We start from the raw sequence: 18,986 nt of genomic DNA on the forward strand, positions 1-18,986 counted from the left end.
GCATGAACCTCACTGACTCTTTTAGCTGTTGCAAGGCAGACGAGGAAAAGAGTCTTGAGGGTAAGGTCCTTGAAGGAAGCTGACTGGAGAGGTTCGAACCTAGGAGACATAAGGAACCTTAAGACTACGTCTAGATTCCAGCCTGGAGTGGGTAAACGACGTTCTTTAGAAGTCTCAAAAGACTTAAGGATGTCTTGAAGGTCCTTGTTGGAAGAAAGGTCCAAACCTCTGTGGCGGAGAACTGAAGCCAACATACTTCTGTACCCTTTAATCGTAGGAGCCGAAAGGGATCTCTCATTCCTTAGATGTAATAGGAAGTCAGCTATTTGGGTTACAGAGGTATTGGTAGAGGAAACTGCATTGGCTCTACACCAGCTTCGGAAGACTTCCCACTTGGATTGGTAGACTCTACGAGTGGATACCCTCCTTGCTCTGGCAATCGCACTGGCTGCCTCCTTCGAAAAGCCTCTAGCTCTAGCGAATCTTTCGACAGTCTGAAGGCAGTCAGACGAAGAGCGTGGAGGTTTGGGTGCACCTTGTCTACGTGAGGTTGACGTAGAAGGTCCACTCTTAGAGGGAGAGTCCTGGGGACGTCGACCAGCCATTGTAGTACCTCTGTGAACCATTCTCTTGCAGGCCAAAGGGGAGCAACCAGCGTCAGCCGTGTCCCTTCGTGCGAGACGAACTTCTGAATGACTCTGTTGATGATCTTGAACGGTGGGAATGCGTAAAGGTCGAGATGGGACCAATTCAGCAGAAAAGCATCCACATGAACTGCTGCTGGGTCTGGAACTGGGGAACAGTACAAAGGAAGCCTCTTGGTCATGGAGGTGGCAAACAGATCTATCGTAGGCTGACCCCACAAGGTCCAAAGTCTGTTGCACACGCTCTTGTGAAGGGTCCATTCCGTGGGGATGACTTGATCTTTTCTGCTTAGGCGATCTGCTGAGACGTTCATGTTGCCCTGAATGAACCTCGTTACTAGAGTGAGGTTTAGACTTCTTGACCAAATGAGGAGGTCCCTTGCTATCTCGTACAGGTTCCTCGAATGGGTCCCTCCCTGCTTGGAGATGTAAGCCAAGGCTGTGGTGTTGTCGGAGTTCACCTCCACCACCTTGCCTAGCAGGAGGGACTTGAAGTTCATTAGGGCCATATGAACTGCCAGTAGCTCCTTGCAGTTGATGTGGAGCGTTTCCTGTTCCCTGTTCCACGTTCCCGAGCATTCCTGTCCGTTCAAGGTCGCGCCCCAGCCCGAGTCTGATGCATCCGAGAAGAGATGAAGATTGGGGGTCTGAATCGCTAACGATAGGCCCTCCTTGAGAAGGAGGTTGGTCTTCCACCACAAGAGAGTGGTCTTCATCTCTTTGGTGACAGGGATAGAGACTGCTTCGAGCGTCAAATCCTTGTCCCAATGAGCTGCTAGATGGAATTGGAGAGGGCGGAGGTGGAGTCTCCCTAACTCGACGAACAGGGCTAAAGATGACAGGGTCCCTGTGAGACTCATCCACTGTCTCACCGAGCAACTGTTCCTCTTCAGCATGCTCAGGATGCAATCTAGGGCTTGGCTTATCCTTGGGGCCGATGGAAAAGCCCGAAAATCCTGACTCCGAATCTCCATTCCCAGGTAAACTATGGATTGGGAGGGAATGAGCTGGGACTTTTCTAAGTTGACTAACAGACCCAGTTCCTTGATCAAGTCTAAAGTCCAGTTGAGACTCTCCAGACAGCGACGACTCGTGGAGGCTCTCAACAGCCAGTCGTCTAAATAAAGGGAGGCTCTGATGTCCGATAAGTGGAGGAATTTTGCAACATTCCTCATCAGATGCATAAACACCATAGGAGCTGTGCTTAGGCCAAAACACAGGGCTTGGAATTGGTACACAACCTTTCCAAAAACGAATCTCAGGAAAGGTTGGGAGTCTGGATGAATAGGAACGTGAAAGTAAGCGTCTTTCAGATCCAACGAGACCATCCAGTCCTCCTGCCTGACCGCTGCTAGGACCGACTTCGTCGTCTCCATAGTGAACGTCTGCTTGGTGACATAAGCATTGAGCGCGCTGACGTCCAGCACCGGTCTCCAACCTCCTGTCTTCTTGGCCACCAGAAAGAGACGGTTGTAGAAGCCCGGGGATTGATGGTCCCGGACTATAACCACTGCCTTCTTCTGTAACAGGAGCGACACCTCCTGGTGCAACGCTAGCCTCTTGTCCTTTTCCTTGTAGTTGGGAGAGAGGTTGATGGGAGAAGTGGTCAGAGGGGGTTTGCGGCAGAATGGTATCCTGTAACCCTCCCTTAGCCACCTGACAGACTGGGCGTCTGCACCTCTCCTTTCCCAAGCTTGCCAGAAGGTCTTGAGTCTGGCTCCTACTGCTGTCTGGAGAGGAGGAGAGTCAGTGTTTGCCTTTTGAAGTCTTGGGACCTTTCCTAGACCTGCTCCTGGAAGAGTCTGGACGGGAGCTTCCTCGGCTGGGGGCTCTGCCACGAAAGGGCGGAATAAACCTTGTAGCAGGAGTATCAGCCACTGGGGTGCGGTAAGTCCTGGGAACTGAGGGAGCAACCTTAGTCTTACGAGCTGAAGAGGCCACAAGATCATGAGTGTCCTTCTGAATCAGGGCCGCAGACAAATCCTTGATAAGCTCTTCGGGAAACAAGAACTTAGAAAGCGGAGCAAAAAGGAGTTGAGACCTTTGACAAGGTGTGATGCTGGAAGAAAGAAAGGTGCAAAGTTGCTCCCTTTTCTTAAGAACTCCTGACACAAACATTGAAGCAAGCTCGCCAGACCCATCCCGAATTGCTTTATCCATGCAGGACATTAAAAGCATGGCCGAGTCCTTGTCCGCAGGGGAGGTCTTCTTGCTCAGGGCCCCCAGGCACCAGTCTAGAAAATTGAACATCTCAAAGGCACGAAATACACCCTTTAGGAAGTGGTCTAAATCGGAGAAGGTCCAGCAAACCTTAGAGCGCCTCATTGCTGATCTACGAGGAGAGTCGACCAAACTTGAGAAGTCAGCCTGGGCAGAGGCAGGGACTCCCAAGCCTGGTTCTTCTCCTGTGGCATACCATACGCCCGCCTTAGAAGTGAGCTTAGTAGGTGGGAACATAAAGGAAGTCTTCCCTAGTTGCTGTTTAGACTGCAACCACTCCCCTAATATTCTTAAAGCTCTCTTAGATGACCTAGCAAAGACGAGCTTAGTATAAGTTGACTTAACAGGTTGCATGCCCAGCGAAAACTCAGATGGAGGAGAGCGGGGGGTAGCAGAAACAAAATGGTCCGGGTATACCTCTCTGAAAAGAGCCAGGACCTTACGAAAGTCAATGGGTAGAGGAGAAGACTTGGGTTCTTCCACGTCTGATGAGGGATCCAGGTGCGCAGCTTCCTCCTCAGAAACCTCATCACCAGAGTGTAGCGAAGTGAGAGGTAATGTAACAGTGGTATGCTGAACAGCAGAATCTGAACAAGCGGGTGCATAAACGCTTGTGGTTTCATCCTCAAGTCTCTGTTGCTGAGTTAAAACCTGAGGTTCAGGCTGCAAAGACTGGTCAAGAAGAGTAGAGGAAGGTAGGCGCATGGGTTGAGGTGGCTGACTCCTAGCATGAGTTTCTTGTCTCAAGAGTTGCGCTTGCTGTAAGGGTTGCGGATGCGCAGTAGCAGGTTCCTGAGGAACGAGTTGAGGTTCCTGAGGTGTGAGCTGCGAGAGTTGAGGTAGCGGCTGCGCAGAACGCAGTTCTTGTCTCGCGAGTTGAAGTTCCTGAGGTGCTAGCCTAAGGAGTTGAGGCTCTCGCCTTGAGGAGGGTTGAGGTCGCTGCAGCGAGTGCTGAGGTGGCTGCCTCATGGATGGAAGAGGTTGTCGTACCTCAAGAGATTGTTGCCTCGCTGGTGGAACCGCAAGCGGAAGCGGAGGAAGTAAGGCATAAGACTCCTGCTCCCATTGCTGAGGTTGCCTTAAGGAAGGCGGAGGTTGCTGCACACCGCTGGTAACTGGCAACTCAGTACGCGGTAAGGTATCCTGAGGAACCTCAACTTCGTACGCCTGACAGACTGGACTGCGGTGAGGCGGAGCGATCGCAGGAGGAGGTGTAACCTTCTCAGCCTGACACTCACGCATTAAGACCGCAAGCTGTGACTGCATGGACTGCAGCAAAGTCATCTTGGGGTCGACAGACGCTAAGGTCTGCTGAGGCAAAGCCTTAACAGAAGATGAGGTCTGTTGCGGCATCACCTTACCTCTCTTAGGAGGTGTGCAGTCACCTGATGACTGCGGAGAGTCAGAGCTAATCCAATGACTGCAACCAGGTTGTAGAACTCTTGAGGTCTGGACTTTGCGTTTGAGAGGTCTTGAGACCTGAGTCCAGCGTTTTCTCCCTGACATTTCTTCTGCAGACGAGTAAAAGACGGGCTCAATCGTCTGCGGGTGGGAGTGACGGTCTCTGAAAGACACGCCCGCAACCACCGAGGATACTTCTGTGCGCCGATCAAGGCCTGCCGAACCCTTTTGCCCTTCGACATTGCTTCTCCCCTGGGCTTGGGAGCTTGCAAGAGGTCCCGGACTGGGAGGACGACTGGCACGCACAGAAGTACCCTCACGCACCACACTGACACTGACACTAGCACTTGGCACCGCACTGACACTAGCACTTGGCACAGCACTGGCACTACCACCTCCCACTGCACTTTTGACCTTAAGTTCTTTGACTTCTGCCATAAGAGACTTATGGTCACTAACCACCGATTCCACTTTGTCACCTAAAGCCTGAATGGCACGCAAAACATCGGACATATCAGGTTGAGCACAAATAGAAGGTTCGGGGGTAGCCACTACAGGGGGAGGAAAAGGTTGAGGATCATGAGGTGAGGAAAAAAGTGAAGAGCGAGAAGAACTCCTCCTAACTCTCTCTCTCTCTAACTTGGTTGAATATTTCAGGAATCGAACAAATTCAAGTTCCGAAAGTCCGGCGCATTCCTCACATCGATCTTCCAACTGACAGGGTCTTTCCCTACAGTCAGAACAAGCGGTGTGAGGATCAACCGAGGCCTTCGGAACACGCCTATTACAAGACCTACATCGTCTATGGGGTGGGGCTTGTGAAAGGTCAGACATCTTGAATCAAAGAGTTAGTCAAGGGGGATTCCAAATCAAGCAAAAAGATCGTTAACCATTAATCAAAACCAAATAAAAGCTATCTAAGCTAATTAGAAAAGTTTCCAGTATAGCGAAAGCTGAAATCTTAGAGAAATACTTCACCAAAAACCGTGAACAATACTCCAAAATCATAAGCGTATCCCAGAACGTCTTGCCGGAAGCACGACAGAGGAAAAAGTGAGGTGGTGTCAACAAGAAGTACTGCAGTACCTGGCCACAGGTGGCGCTGGTGAGTACACCCCCTTCTAGTATAGTGATAGCTGGCGTATCCCTCCCGTAGAATTCTGTCGGGCAACGGAGTTGACAGCTACATGATTATCGGGTAAGTTTAATATTGAAAAATAGTAAGTTATAATGAAGAGAATAATAAATATTTAATGGTAATAAATTGAAATGTCGTAATAATGGAGAAAACGGCTGAAAGAGGTATGGAAACAAAGAGAAATATAAAAGTGGGTATTACATCAATGAATAAATAATGTTATTAGAGGGGTAAAAACTCGTAATATACTTGGATAACTAGGGTAAAAAATAATATGTCCACGTGGGTATTGCATAAACATACAGTATTAGAAGAATGGTTGGGGTAAAACGCAATATGCCCATGTGGGTACAGTATTTGATAAAAGAATGGGTACGTACAGTATTAGAAGGGTCAGATCAAGAAGGATACTTGAATGTCGGGGGTAAAAATGAGGGTTTATAAGAAAACGAGTAATTCTTGCATAAAATGAGATCAACTGAAGATTAGGGACCCCAACACACGCTAGGGTTGCTTATTTTCAGGTGAAAAAATTAAGTCATTTTTCTTCAGGTGAGGAATTTAAATCTTATAATGGAACCTAACTAATAACCTATTAATGGTCGGTTCGATTATTTTTGTACTGAAATTGCAAGACAATAGGCTTTTAATCAAATATGGATTGTTTGTATAAATTTGATTTTTTTAACAAATATTTAATAAAGAAGTTTTTAATGAATATAAATACTTTTTTCCTTTTTTTTTTATAGTATTATTAGCCAAAATGGATCACCTGAAGATTGGAGACGTCAATAAGCTGGGGTCGCTTATATTCAGGTGAGGAAAATCAGGGTCTCTCTTCTTCAGGTGTGTGTAGTTAGGGTCCTTTATCTTCAGGAGAACTATTTGGGGTCACTTATCTTCAGGTGATCCGTAAAATGTAATATGTACATGTGGGTATTACAAAACAGGGAAGAGTACATGCGATATAAGAAGGGCTAGGTCCAGTGGAATACTTGAATGTCGCGGGTAAAAATACTTGAATGACGTGGGGAAAATTGGGGAGGGGTTACGAGGAAACAAGTAATCCTATTGGTAAAAATAAAGGAGGGCGGGGTTTATGCGCAGAAGACCTAAAATTGGTATGTACATACGGACGAACGGGAGCGAATACAGCCAACCCGTAGAATGTCAACAAATGAAAAATATACCGTTAATATAGGATATAGATAATTTGTGAAGTTTACCATGGATATAATATACGTCCAAGAATATAATGTATAGAGAAGAAAAGGATTATTTTACCATCATATACCATTTCCCCAGTGTGTTTTCCCCACCCAAAACCAATCGGTGATATATATATATATATATATATATATATATATATATATATATATATATATATATATATATATATATATATATATATATATAAAATTATTATCCTTATTATTAAAATTAATATTATTATTATTATTTTTATTATTATTAATAACAATATTATTATTATTATTTTTATTATCATTATTATATTATCTTTATTATTAATATTATTATTATTATTATTATTATTATTATCATCATTATGTTATTTTTATTAGTAAAATAAATTTTTGAATATACTTACCCGATAATCATGTAGCTGTCAACTCCGTTGCCCGACAGAATTCTATGGAGGGATACGCCAGCTATCACAATACTAGAAGGGGGTGTACTTACCAGCGCCACCTGTGGCCAGGTACTCAAGTACTTCTTGTTGACACCTCCTCAATTATTCCTCGGTCCACTGGTTCTCTATGGGGAGGAAGGGAGGGTCGATTAAATCATGATTATCGGGTAAGTATATTCAAAAATTTATTTTACTAATAAAAATAACATTTTTCAATATTAAACTTACCCGATAATCATGTAGCTGATTCACACCCAGGGGGGTGGGTGAAAACCAGTGTACAAGATTAAAGGATAGCTAAGTATCCCGTATTTCATATAATCAGTTATCCACAATAACAATGAAATAATAAGTACCTGGTAAGGAAGTCGACTTGAACCGTTACTCTGCCTTTAATAAGATCGTCTTCCTTACTGAGCGCAGCGTTCCTCTTGGGAGGCTGAATCAACTCAAAGGTGCTAAAGTATACAGGGCTGCAACCCATACTAAAGGACCTCATCACAACCTTTAACCTCGGCGCTTCTCAAGAAAGAATTGACCACCCGCCAAATCAACAAGGATGTGGAAGGCTTCTTAGCCGACCGTACAACCCATAAAAAGTATTCAAGAGAAAGGTTAAAAGGTTATGGGATTATGGGAATGTAGTGGCTGAGCCCTCGCCTACTACTGCATTCGTTGCTACGAATGGTCCCAGGGTGTAGCAGTACTCGTAAAGAGACTGGACATCTTTGAGATAGAATGATGCGAACACTGACTTGCTTCTCCAATAGGTTGCATCCATAACACTCTGCAGAGAATGGCTCTGTTTGAAGGCCACTGAAGTAGCCACAGCTCCCACTTCATGTGTCCTTACCTTCAGCAAAGCAAGGTCTTCTTCCTTCAGATGAGAATGTGTTTCTCTAATCAGAAGCCTGAATAGTAAGAAACTGAGTTCTTAGAACTTGGAAAAGAAGGTTTCTTGATAGCACACTATAAGGCTTCTGATTGTCCTTGTAAAGGTTAAGACCTTTTTAGATAGTACCTAAGAGCTCTAACTGGGCAAAGTACTCTCTTCAGACCATTCCCCACCAAGTTGGACAGGCTTGGGATCTCGAACGACTTAGCCCAAGGACGTGAAGGAAGCTCGTTTAGCAAAAACCGAGCTGCAAGGAACATGTAGCCGTTTCAGATGTGAAAACAATGATCCTGCTGAAGGCGTGGATCTCACTTACTCTTTTAGCTGTTGTCAAGCACACGAGGAAAAGAGTTTTTAATGTGAGGTCCTAAAAAGAGGCTGATTGGAGAGGTTCAAATCTTGATGACATAAGGAACCTTAGGACCACGTCTAGATTCCAGCCTGGAGTGGACAACCGACGTTCCTTTGAGGTCTCAAAAGACCTAGGGAGGTCCTGTAGATCTTTGTTGGTGGAAAGATCCAAGCCTCTGTGGCGGAAAACCGCTGCCAACATACTTCTGTAACCCTTGATCGTAGGAGCTGAAAGGGATCTTACTTTCCTTAGATATAACAGGAAGTCAGCAATCTGGGTTACAGTGGTACTGGTTGAGGAAACTGCATTGGTCTTGTACCAGCTACGGAAGACTTCCCCTATAGACTGATAGATACTGAGAGTGGATGTTCTCCTTGCTTTGGCAATCGCTCTGGCTGCTTCCTTCGAAAAGCCCCTAGCTCTTGAGAGTCTTTCGAAAGTCTGAAGGCAGTCAGACGAAGAGCGTGGAGGATTGGTGTACCTTCTTTACGTGAGGTAGACTTAGAAGGTTCACTCCTAGAGGAAGAGTCCTGGGAATGTCGACCAGCCATTGCAGTACCTCTAAGAACCATTCTCTCGCGGGCCAGAGCGGAGCCAACCAACGTCAGCCGTGTCCCTTTGTGAGAGGAGAACTTCTGAAGTACCCTGTTGACAATCTTGAACGGCGGGAATGCATACAGGTCGAGATGGAACCAATCCAGCAGAAAAGCATCCACGTGAACTGCTGCTGGGTCTGGAATCGGAGAACAATACAACAGGAGTCTCTAGGTTATCGAGGTAGTGAACAGATCTATGGTTGGCTGACCCCACAGGGCCCAAAGTCTGTTGCAAACATTCTTGAGAAGGGTCCACTCTGTGGGGATGACCTGACCCTTCCGTCTGAGGTGATCTGCCATGACATTCATACCGCCCTGAATGAACCTCGTTACCAGTTAGCTTTCGATCTTTAGACCAGATGAGTAGGTCCCTTGCGATCTAGAACAACTTCCACGAAAGAGTCCCTCCCTGCTTGAAGATATAAGCCAGGGCTGTGGTGTTGTCAGAGTCCACCTCCACCACTTTGTTAAGCTGGAGGGACTTGAAGTTTATCAAGGCCAGAATAACCGCCAACAACTCCTTGCAATTGATGTGAAGTGTCCTTTGCTCCTGATTCCAAGTTCCCGAGCATTCTTGTCCGTCCAAAGTCGCACCCCAGCCCGTGTCTGATGCGTCCGAGAGGAGACGGCGGTTGTGTTTCTGAACAGCCAAAGGTAGACTTCCTTGAGAAGAAAGCTGTTCTTACACCACGCGAGAGAAGACCTCCTCTCTTCGGAAACAGGACTGAGACCGTCTCTAGCGTCATGTCCTTTATCCAGTGAGCAGCTAGATGATACTGAAGGGGGGGGAGGTGGAGTCTCCCTAACACGATGAACAGGGCCAGCGATGAAAGTGTCCCTGTTAGACTCATCCACTACCTGACTGAGCATCGGTTCCTTCTCAGCATGCTCTGGATGCATTCTAGGGCTTGGAAGATCCTTGGGGCCGACGGAAAAGTCCGAAAAGCTCGACTCTGAAGATCCATACCCAAGGAGACAATGCTCTGGGATGGGACGAGCTGAGACTCCTCAAAATTGACCAGGAGGCCCAGTTCCTTGGTCAGATCCATAGTCCATTTGAAAATCTCCAGACAGCGACGACTTGTGGGAGCTCTTAAAAGCCAGTCGTCTGACGGAGCCGGACACAAGATCATGGTACTGCTGCACAGTCTGTGAACTGTCGATCATGGGCAAGCGAGGAAGTACAGTGACAACCCGAATCTGTCTAGACTGTCTGGGTCGTACAGACAAACTCCTTATCGGGTTGCTGAGGTTGCCGCACTGCGTCACAACAAGTCACTTCTGTTGGTTGTTGAACGTCTTCCCCGTGACACATTGACTCCGTAAACAAAAAATCCTCTAACAAGGACTAAGCTTGGACTGCATGTCTTGTAACACAGCTCAAGGTCTATGGGAGCAGGTGTGGTAACAGACGGGATTAGCGACTGAAGTGGAACCATTACCTTCCCTGGAAGCATGTTATGCTTAAATAAAAGTCCATAGGAGGCTATGCAGCTAAAGGCTCCCTCCAAATGACAGAGTCCTCAAGGGAATATCAGAAGGAGGGAGAAAAGAACTTTCTCATCTACAGGGACCATATCCTAGAAAAGCTAAGTTCTCTCAGTGAGGGTTCACTGGTGCAAAAGCAGCAGACTAGAAGGCAACGTTATGAAACTGCTTGACAGTCTAGTGAGTTGGCAACAACCAAAGATGTGTGACTGAGAAGCATGCGGTAAGGTATGCAGAGCATGTTGTATGCAGAGTATGCTGTATGCAGAGCATGCTGTATGTAGAGCATGTTGTATGCAGAGCATGCTGTATGCAGAGCATGTTGTATGCAGAGCATGCTGAATGCAGAGCATGCTGTGTGCAGAGCATGTTGTATGCAGAGCATGCTGTATGCAGAGCATGCTGTATGTAGAGCATGTTGTATGCAGAGCATGCTGAATGCAGAGCATGCTGTATGCAGAGCATGTAGTATGCAGAGCATGCTGTGAGCAGAGCATGTAAGGTAAGCAGAGCGTGTGCATGGCGTTTAACATTTCTCAGAAATTCCATGACCAGTGCTAGAGTGCTTTATGCATGCTTGCATGGGGTTTTAATATCAACATAATATATACCTTACATTCATAACTCATGATTCATATTTTTGCCATATTTTGCGATATTGTTAAAAATATATTGCCAGGAATACAAATATATTTTTATAAGTAATACAAATAACCTCCATTATCATAGGTTTGAAAATGGAGGTAAGGTATGCTGAACAGCAGAGTCAGAACGAGCTGGAACAACAATAGTTGTGGTTTCCTCTTCAAGACTCTGTTGAGGGAACACCTGAGGCTCAGTCTGCAAAGGCTGATCAGCAGAAGGTAGGCTCATGGGTGGAGGAGGCTGACTCCTGGCATGAGAGGCTGACTCCTGGCATGAGTGGCTGAACTCAAGGGTTGCGCTTGCTGAGTGGTTGGCGGATGCGCAGTAGCAAGTTCCTGAGGAACGAGTTGAGGTTCCTGCGGTGTGAGCTGAGAGCGAAAAGGTAGTGGCTGCGCAGAACGCAGTAAAAATCTCGCAAGTTGAGGCTCCTGAGGCGCAAGGCTAAGGTGTTGAGGTGCTTGCCTTGAGGAGGGTTGAGCTCGCTGCAGCGAGAGCTGAGGAGACTGACTCATGGACGGGAGAGGTTGTTGTACCTCAACCGAGTGTTGCATCACTGGTGGAGCAGCAAGTGGAGGCGGAGGAAGAGAGGTATAATCCTCCTGATCCCATTGTAAAAGTTGCCTTAAGGAAGGCGGAGGCTGAACACCACTGGGAACAGCAAACTCAGAACGTGGCTCAACATCGTACGCCTGGCAGGTGGAACTGCGATCAGGCGGAGCGAGCGCAGGCGGAGGGAGTGTAGGCGGAGGCGGAGGCGCAACACTCTCAGCCCGACACTCACGCATCAAGTCCGAAAGCAGTGCTTGCATGGACTGTAGTAGAGTCCACTTGGGGTCGGCAGAAACTACAGTAGGCTGAGGTAAAGCCTTAACAGTCGAGCTCTGTTGTGGCAGAACCTTACTCCTCTTAGGCGGAGTGCATTCAACTGATGACTGAGGAGAGTCAGAGCTAACCCAATGACTGCATCCGGGTTGTTGAACTCTAACTTCGTACGTCTGGCATAGGTCTGGACTTTACGTTTAAGAGGTCTTGAGACCTGAGACCAGCGTTTTCTCCCCTAAATTTCTTCTGCAGACGAGCAAAATAAGGGCTCAATCGTCTGCGGGTGGGAGTGACAGTCTCGGTAAGACACGCCCACAACCACCGAGGATACTTCTGTGCGCCGATCAAGGCCTGCTGAACCCTTCTGCCCTTCGACATTGCTTCTCCCCTGGGCTTGGGAGCTTGCAAGAGGTCCCGGACTGGGAGGACGACTGGCGCGCACAGAAGTACCCTCACGCACAACACTGAACTTTGCGCTAATCACTTATCACTTTGATTTTCTGTTTGCACTTATTTCACTGAACTCGAAAGATAAATAATTCAGTGGCTGGAAAGAGACTAAACACTAGATCACTCTAGAAACGTTTACCTTCTTCCCCTAAAGAGACTAGGGAGGAGTAAAAAACGATAACAACGTTATTCGTACGCCTGGCAGGCTTGAATGAAACGTTTATTCTCCTCTTTCTCCCTCCGTCTCTATCTCTCTCTCTCTCTCTCTCTCTCTCTCTTGACTTAGAACCTGAGAGAAGAGCCCAATCATATATATCGTTAAAACATATTATTGTTAAAGGAAAAAACTGAAATATTTCCCAAAATGAAAAGTTCCTTTATTAGGATCAAAACCATTAAGTTAAGAAAGAATGAACAAAACGCTAGACACGGTTACTCTTACTGCAACGTGAAACTGTGAAAACTCTTTCTCTATCGTAACGATAGAGTGCAAGTTGAACGTTCTGAACGTCAACAACTGCAGAGACAAAACAAAACGTTAGTTCAACTTTGAAAACAGTACTAGACTATCAAAGAAATTCTTTCAAAGACATTAAAATAGCATAATATGTTAACAGGTAAAACCGAAATGACGGGCTCAATGTTAATTAACTTCGGTACCAAGAAAAGACCGCCTACTATTAGGAAGGTCGAATATAAACAAATATAAAAATCAATTTTAATAAGTTTATAATAAAAGGAAGTTAATCGAAGAGGCCTATAAGAGGCGGAGAGATATAAAATAAATCTATAACTTTTGTTACAAAATTAAGAAAGAGAGTCTATACTCTCTTAGACACCAACACTTCCGTCTAAGGGAAGGGTCGGCCATTGAAAGGTGAAAGAGAGTTCATACTCTCTTCGACACCATAATTAATCAAATTAATTCCAAAAGCTAACGAAGCTAATATAGAAGTTTCCAGTAAAGCGACAGCCGAAATCAAAGAGAAATACTTCACCAAAGTCGTGAAAATACTCCAAGAACATAAGCGTATCCCAGAACGTCTTGCCGGAAGCACGACAGAGGAATAATTGAGGAGGTGTCAACAAGAAGTACTTGAGTACCTGGCCACAGGTGGCGCTGGTAAGTACACCCCCTTCTAGTATTGTGATAGCTGGCGTATCCCTCCATAGAATTCTGTCGGGCAATGGAGTTGACAGCTACATGATTATTGGGTAAGTTTAATATTGAAAAATTAATATTAATATTATTATTATTATTGTTATTATTATTACTATTATTATTAAAATTATTATTATTATTATTATTAATATTATTATTATTATTACTATTAATAATAAAATTATTATGATTATTATTATTATAATTATCATATATATATATATATATATATATATATATATATATATATATATATATATATACATATATATATATATATTACATGAGTATTTATTTGCAACAAAAATTTGTCATTTTTGAAGGAAATGGGTATTTTTCTAAAGAGAAAAATTTGGTTTTACTACGAAAGGTTTCCCCGTCAGTACGTACAGTAAAATAATACCGTAATACCAATGGAGCCTTTGTATATCCGCGGCCAGTTCCTCATGCATTGATTAAAAATAGACCTAAACGCCAACCCCCCCTAACCTAACCTACAAGTAGTATCCAACGCCCAACCCACATTTCCCCTTTACACTAACATATTCTAAGTTAGCCATAATAATCCATACAGGTGGCCGCTATCATACATACACCCCATACCAATATATCTACGAATTAATGTAGGTTAATAAACGACTGGCGTGGTTTATCACTATTAACTTGACTAATGGACACTACAATGAAACCAAAATTACTTACGGTTCCTGTTGTTTTTCTATCTCGAACCCAATTTCTCCACTCATGATTGAAAGGCAAGTATCTAATCGTATATCTAATCGTATAAGGTCTTTTCAAAATCACTAAAACACTAAATAAATCACTAATGTCATTACTCAGGACCCACAGGCAGATCTTGCTTTAAGGTTGCCTTGCCTTGTGCGAGACACGGGCTCTTGCTTTGGAAATTGACAGACAGTAATAGGCGTAATCACATTCAATGACAGAGTCGCAAAATCTCAATGTTTTGATAAGCTTAAATGATGCAATAGGTTCTTTTAGGTTATTGCGTTTGACTATTTATTTCCTTATTTCAACTTTTTATTACGATTTATTTCATTAAAGTTTTTTATAATATAATTAATCGAGAAATAAAAATAGATTTAGCTTTCTTTGGCGTACCTAAACGCTAAAACTTAGTTTTTTTATCATTAAAAGCATAACACAATATTATATAATTCTCTGCGCCTATTTTTACGATTTCTTTCATTAAAATTTTTTCTAATTAAATTTTTTGAGAAATCAAAATAGATTCAGCTTTTTTTTGACGCCCCTAAACGCTAAAACTGTTTTTTTTTTATTATTAAAAGCACAACACAATATTATATAATTCTCTGCGCCTATTTTTACGATTTCTTTCATTAAATTTTTTTCGAATTAAATTTTTTGAGAAATCAAAATAGATTTAGCTTTTTTTGACACCCCTAAACGCTAAAACTTAGTCTTTTTATTATTAAAAGCACAATACAATATTATATAATTCTCTGCGCCTATTTTTAACTTATTATTAAGATTTCTTTCATTATTTTTTATATATTTGAATTTCTCAAGAAATAAAAATATATTTAGCTTTCTTTGACGCACCTAAACGCTTAAACTTAGTTTTTTTATTATCTTTATTATTAAAAGCATAACACAACATTATATAATTTTCTGAGCCTATTTTTATGATGAATTATATAATAAACTCAAAGATATCGTTCTATTATAATTTGCTACCAATTTTGATACACTATTTTGTCTACAAAAATACAAAAATAGCAAAATCACGATGACTGATTGACAAATGGTAGCAAGTCATCGTGATATCGTTTTTCATGGTTCTTCCAGAGATTCGAATTGTACATTTTGAATAATGTGTTAGAATAATTTACAATCATAAATGAATCCCCATGAAATAAATTTCGTAAAAGCTGAAATAACGATGGCATGATCTCGCTGAAAGGTGTAGAAACTTCGAGAAATTCAATGGAAAACGTGTGGCCTACATTCATCAATGGAGCTGCTAAAGAAAATGTTTTTAGCAAATGGTACCTGGGAAATAAATGCAGCCATCCTTGTTGGTGATATGAAGGCTGATAGTCAAAAATATTTCTTGGAAATGATGATGGATACAATATCAATCATGGTGTTTCCCATTTATCGTTGTAAGAAATAAACATGGAATTATTTATGTAAATTGACATGTCAGTCTCCCCTCTAATATTTCTATTACTACGGTCATAGTTTTCTATGTTACAGATAAGTAATTAGTTTGTATTAGTCTCCTCCTGTCAATTAGTCACTCACGAAGAACGCAATAGGTTATGGATGCACATTAAAGTTATTTGATGGTGATGAAAAAAGTATGAAAAGTAAAGTTCTTGGATCATAAGAGTTTTAGACTTTAGAATTGTTATCGGCAGAACAAAATTTTCTTCAAGTACGCCTAATCGATGATAACACAGACACAGACACTCTCTCTCTCTCTCTCTCTCTCTCTCTCTCTCTCTCTCTCTCTCTCTCTCTCTCTCTCTCTCTCTCTCTCTCTCTCTCTCTATTATATATATATATATATATATATATATATATATATATATATATATATATATATATATATATATATATATATATATATATATATATATATATATATATATATATATATATCGTTGGGTATACCAAAGATGACGGTAGAACACCTTTGAATCTTTTCCCAGATCATTTTGTAATAAAAAGTAAACCTACGATTAATTCTATGAACTGTACTTTGAACTGATAACCCTTCAGATGGTGAGCAATAAATGCTACCGACTGAGTCACCAAGATTAGCTTACATAAACCTACCAGATAAACCAGGCATATCTCAAGACTACTAGCAAGGACTTACATGAGGTATCATTCAATTAAATAAATTTGAAAGGTCTGCCGGATGATTTTGGGCAATTTTGCACCGTCGCTATTCAAAATCATAAGAAAGTGTCATTCATATGGTTCTCAAAACTGTTCTGAAAGGCAATTCTCTTGTAATATCACTTGCAGAAATATTATACAGTAGGAAGTATCCGAAGGGAACTTCCATCAGGACGACATGGCTTGAGCCCAAAAAATTAACTAAAATCCTTGTGGTCTGCTAGTACCCGTGGACATAGAAATTTTGAGTGCAAAAATTAATCAAATGGATATGAAGCTAACCAAAGATGGTGTCATCATTATAATATTAATACTCATTCTAAGTCTTCAGTACCAAAATACCAGGAAGACTATTTTGGTTGACTGAGATGAAGATATGCCAAACTCTCATAGACAGTAGATTAGATCATGCATTTTTTGGATAATTTCCATGGTGTTTAGACATTCAGGTTGTGCAAGAGGAATTCATTGTACTAAATTAATTTGGGGTTTTCTTTTGACTTTTAAATATATTGTGGTTCATGTCACAAGTCACTGACTAAGTGCATGATGTCATGGTATACCTTAAACTAGTGATAGACCTCTGGTTTGAGTTTATCAGTGCTATAGTTTAATCTTATCTTCATTTATTTAGCCTGATATTTTCATCAATTATTGATTTGTGTTGTCAACTTTGATTAATCATTTATTTTTCGTTGCCTTGAAATGATTAATTTGACCAGTTTATTATTGTCAATTTTATGGAATAAAGGTATTTGGTGAATTTAGAAAAAATTCATGTACTTTTGTTCCTTTGCATGAATTACTATGGAATTTACAATTGAAGTGGTTAATAATTTGGGATAGTCCCCTTGAAGTGAATTTAAATTGTTGATTATGCCAGAAGTGTCATTTAAGACTCCGAGAGAGTAAGTTGAATTAAAACAAAAATAAGATTACTAAAAACAAATGCACTCCTTTTTTTTAAGTGCTTCAAAGGTGAAGATTCTCATTTCTGAATTAAAGCCCGCAGGCAGAATTTAGTGCTGTACTGTAATTAAATAAATTGCTACTCGACTAGTCCCTTTTCACCTTTGGTGATATTGTCTGTAAATTAATTACCACGTCAGCATTTCAGTGAGGGGTTTTAGGACAGAGCCAAAAGAGTGCCTAATCAGTTGGATGGCATTAGTACTGATAAATCTAAACAGTCATAGATTTTATGTGAAAGCAACTTTCTTTTGGACAGTATAATACTATGGTTTACAATCTGCATCATCCAATGTATTTTCCCTGACAGTGTGCTCAAGTGGTTGTGCTTATATCCCCCGGGGAAAATCTTTGTTGTCTGTTGCAGGGAAGTTTTTCTGGAGCACGTCTCCGACACTAAAAAATCTTCCACATGTGGTTCCCTGAATCGGATCTATTCCATTAAGTTTTCATCCAGTTTATAAAGATGTAGGCTATCTCAGCCTCTTAACTGCAATAACATGAATTATCAATGTGTTGTTTTACAATCCCATCAGGTGTGGCGAAAATCTTGATGGATGTAACAAAGAAGTCTGTATTACAAACACGCTTTACAGTAGTGTATTACATCACATAATGTTCTTCTTGTCCAAGCAGAACTTGAGATGCTTCCACTCTCTCCGAGTTTCTTGACTTTGACTACCTTAGTAAACAAATAAACAATACACATTGACCAAATGAATATCATTATGAAATATTCTAATCTCATATGCAGTAATAAATAATTAGAATCCTCTTTTATCTTCGAGGTATTTCATACAAAATCCAATACTTTATAATGTAAACTACAACACATTAATTAAAGCTAAAACATGTTCAATTGCTGATATCTGATGCAATGTCACTTTCAATACATGTAGAGCTATTGTACTGCATTACATAATACATAAATATATAACATGTTCACCTTTAACTTTTGGAGCATTAAATTTTCTAAGTCATAACATGAATCAATTTGATTACGCATTTTGAGGCCCCATTCTGTCACGTTAATTCACACATATAAGACATATTGTAGAATTTTCTAAGTCCAGGAACCTAAGCATGGACATAGACTTAGTTTGAGCCAGAGCTTTTCCCTCTACTGACAGGATCCTGAGATTCAGGAAGATAGCAGAGAAACCTTTCTGGAAGGGAAACTTCTAGGTCACCTCTACTCTGGAAAAACTTGTCCCCTTCGGAAGAATGCATCTTCACTTGGTGCAATGGGCTCTGAAGAACTAGTGGTTTCAGACATCCGACCACCCTGTAACCCTGCTGTTGGTACCTCAGGATGTTGTGAGCATGCCTCCATTGGCGGCTGAGGGAGGAAAACCTGTTAGCAGGAACCCCCCTTCAAGGTTCTTCCCCCACAATTCTTTCTATTCTGAGATGCTTCTCACCAGGTGGGGCACTCACCTAGGAAGGAAGCAAATCTCAGGCCTATGGTTAGAAAAGGACAAGACCTTTCACATCAATTTCTTGGTTAGTGAAAGCAGCACAACTAGCATTACTCAACTTCTCAGACTCTAAGAGGTCACTCCGTGGTCTGATGAGTGATGAGTGATAACTCCAAACAAGGAGACACAGGCCACTCTCCAGCTCTGCCAGCTGGCAATAGAGATCCACAGTTGGCCACAGAC

General features: G+C 42.2%; 1 protein-coding gene across 1 annotated transcript in view; it reads right to left on the bottom strand.

The window, feature by feature from the left end:
• LOC137658216 ((Lyso)-N-acylphosphatidylethanolamine lipase-like) overlaps window positions 1-14,439 on the bottom strand; it is a 97,465-nt gene extending 83,026 nt beyond the window's left edge. The window contains exon 1 of the mRNA XM_068392909.1: window positions 14,167-14,439. Within this exon, the coding sequence (XP_068249010.1) occupies window positions 14,167-14,210 (44 nt within the window). The 5' untranslated portion in view covers window positions 14,211-14,439. The remainder of the gene's footprint in view (window positions 1-14,166) is intronic.
• Between the last annotated feature and the right edge of the window lie 4,547 nt (window positions 14,440-18,986).

Source organism: Palaemon carinicauda, chromosome 1 (assembly GCF_036898095.1).
Source record: "Palaemon carinicauda isolate YSFRI2023 chromosome 1, ASM3689809v2, whole genome shotgun sequence".
NCBI lineage: Eukaryota > Metazoa > Arthropoda > Malacostraca > Decapoda > Palaemonidae > Palaemon > Palaemon carinicauda.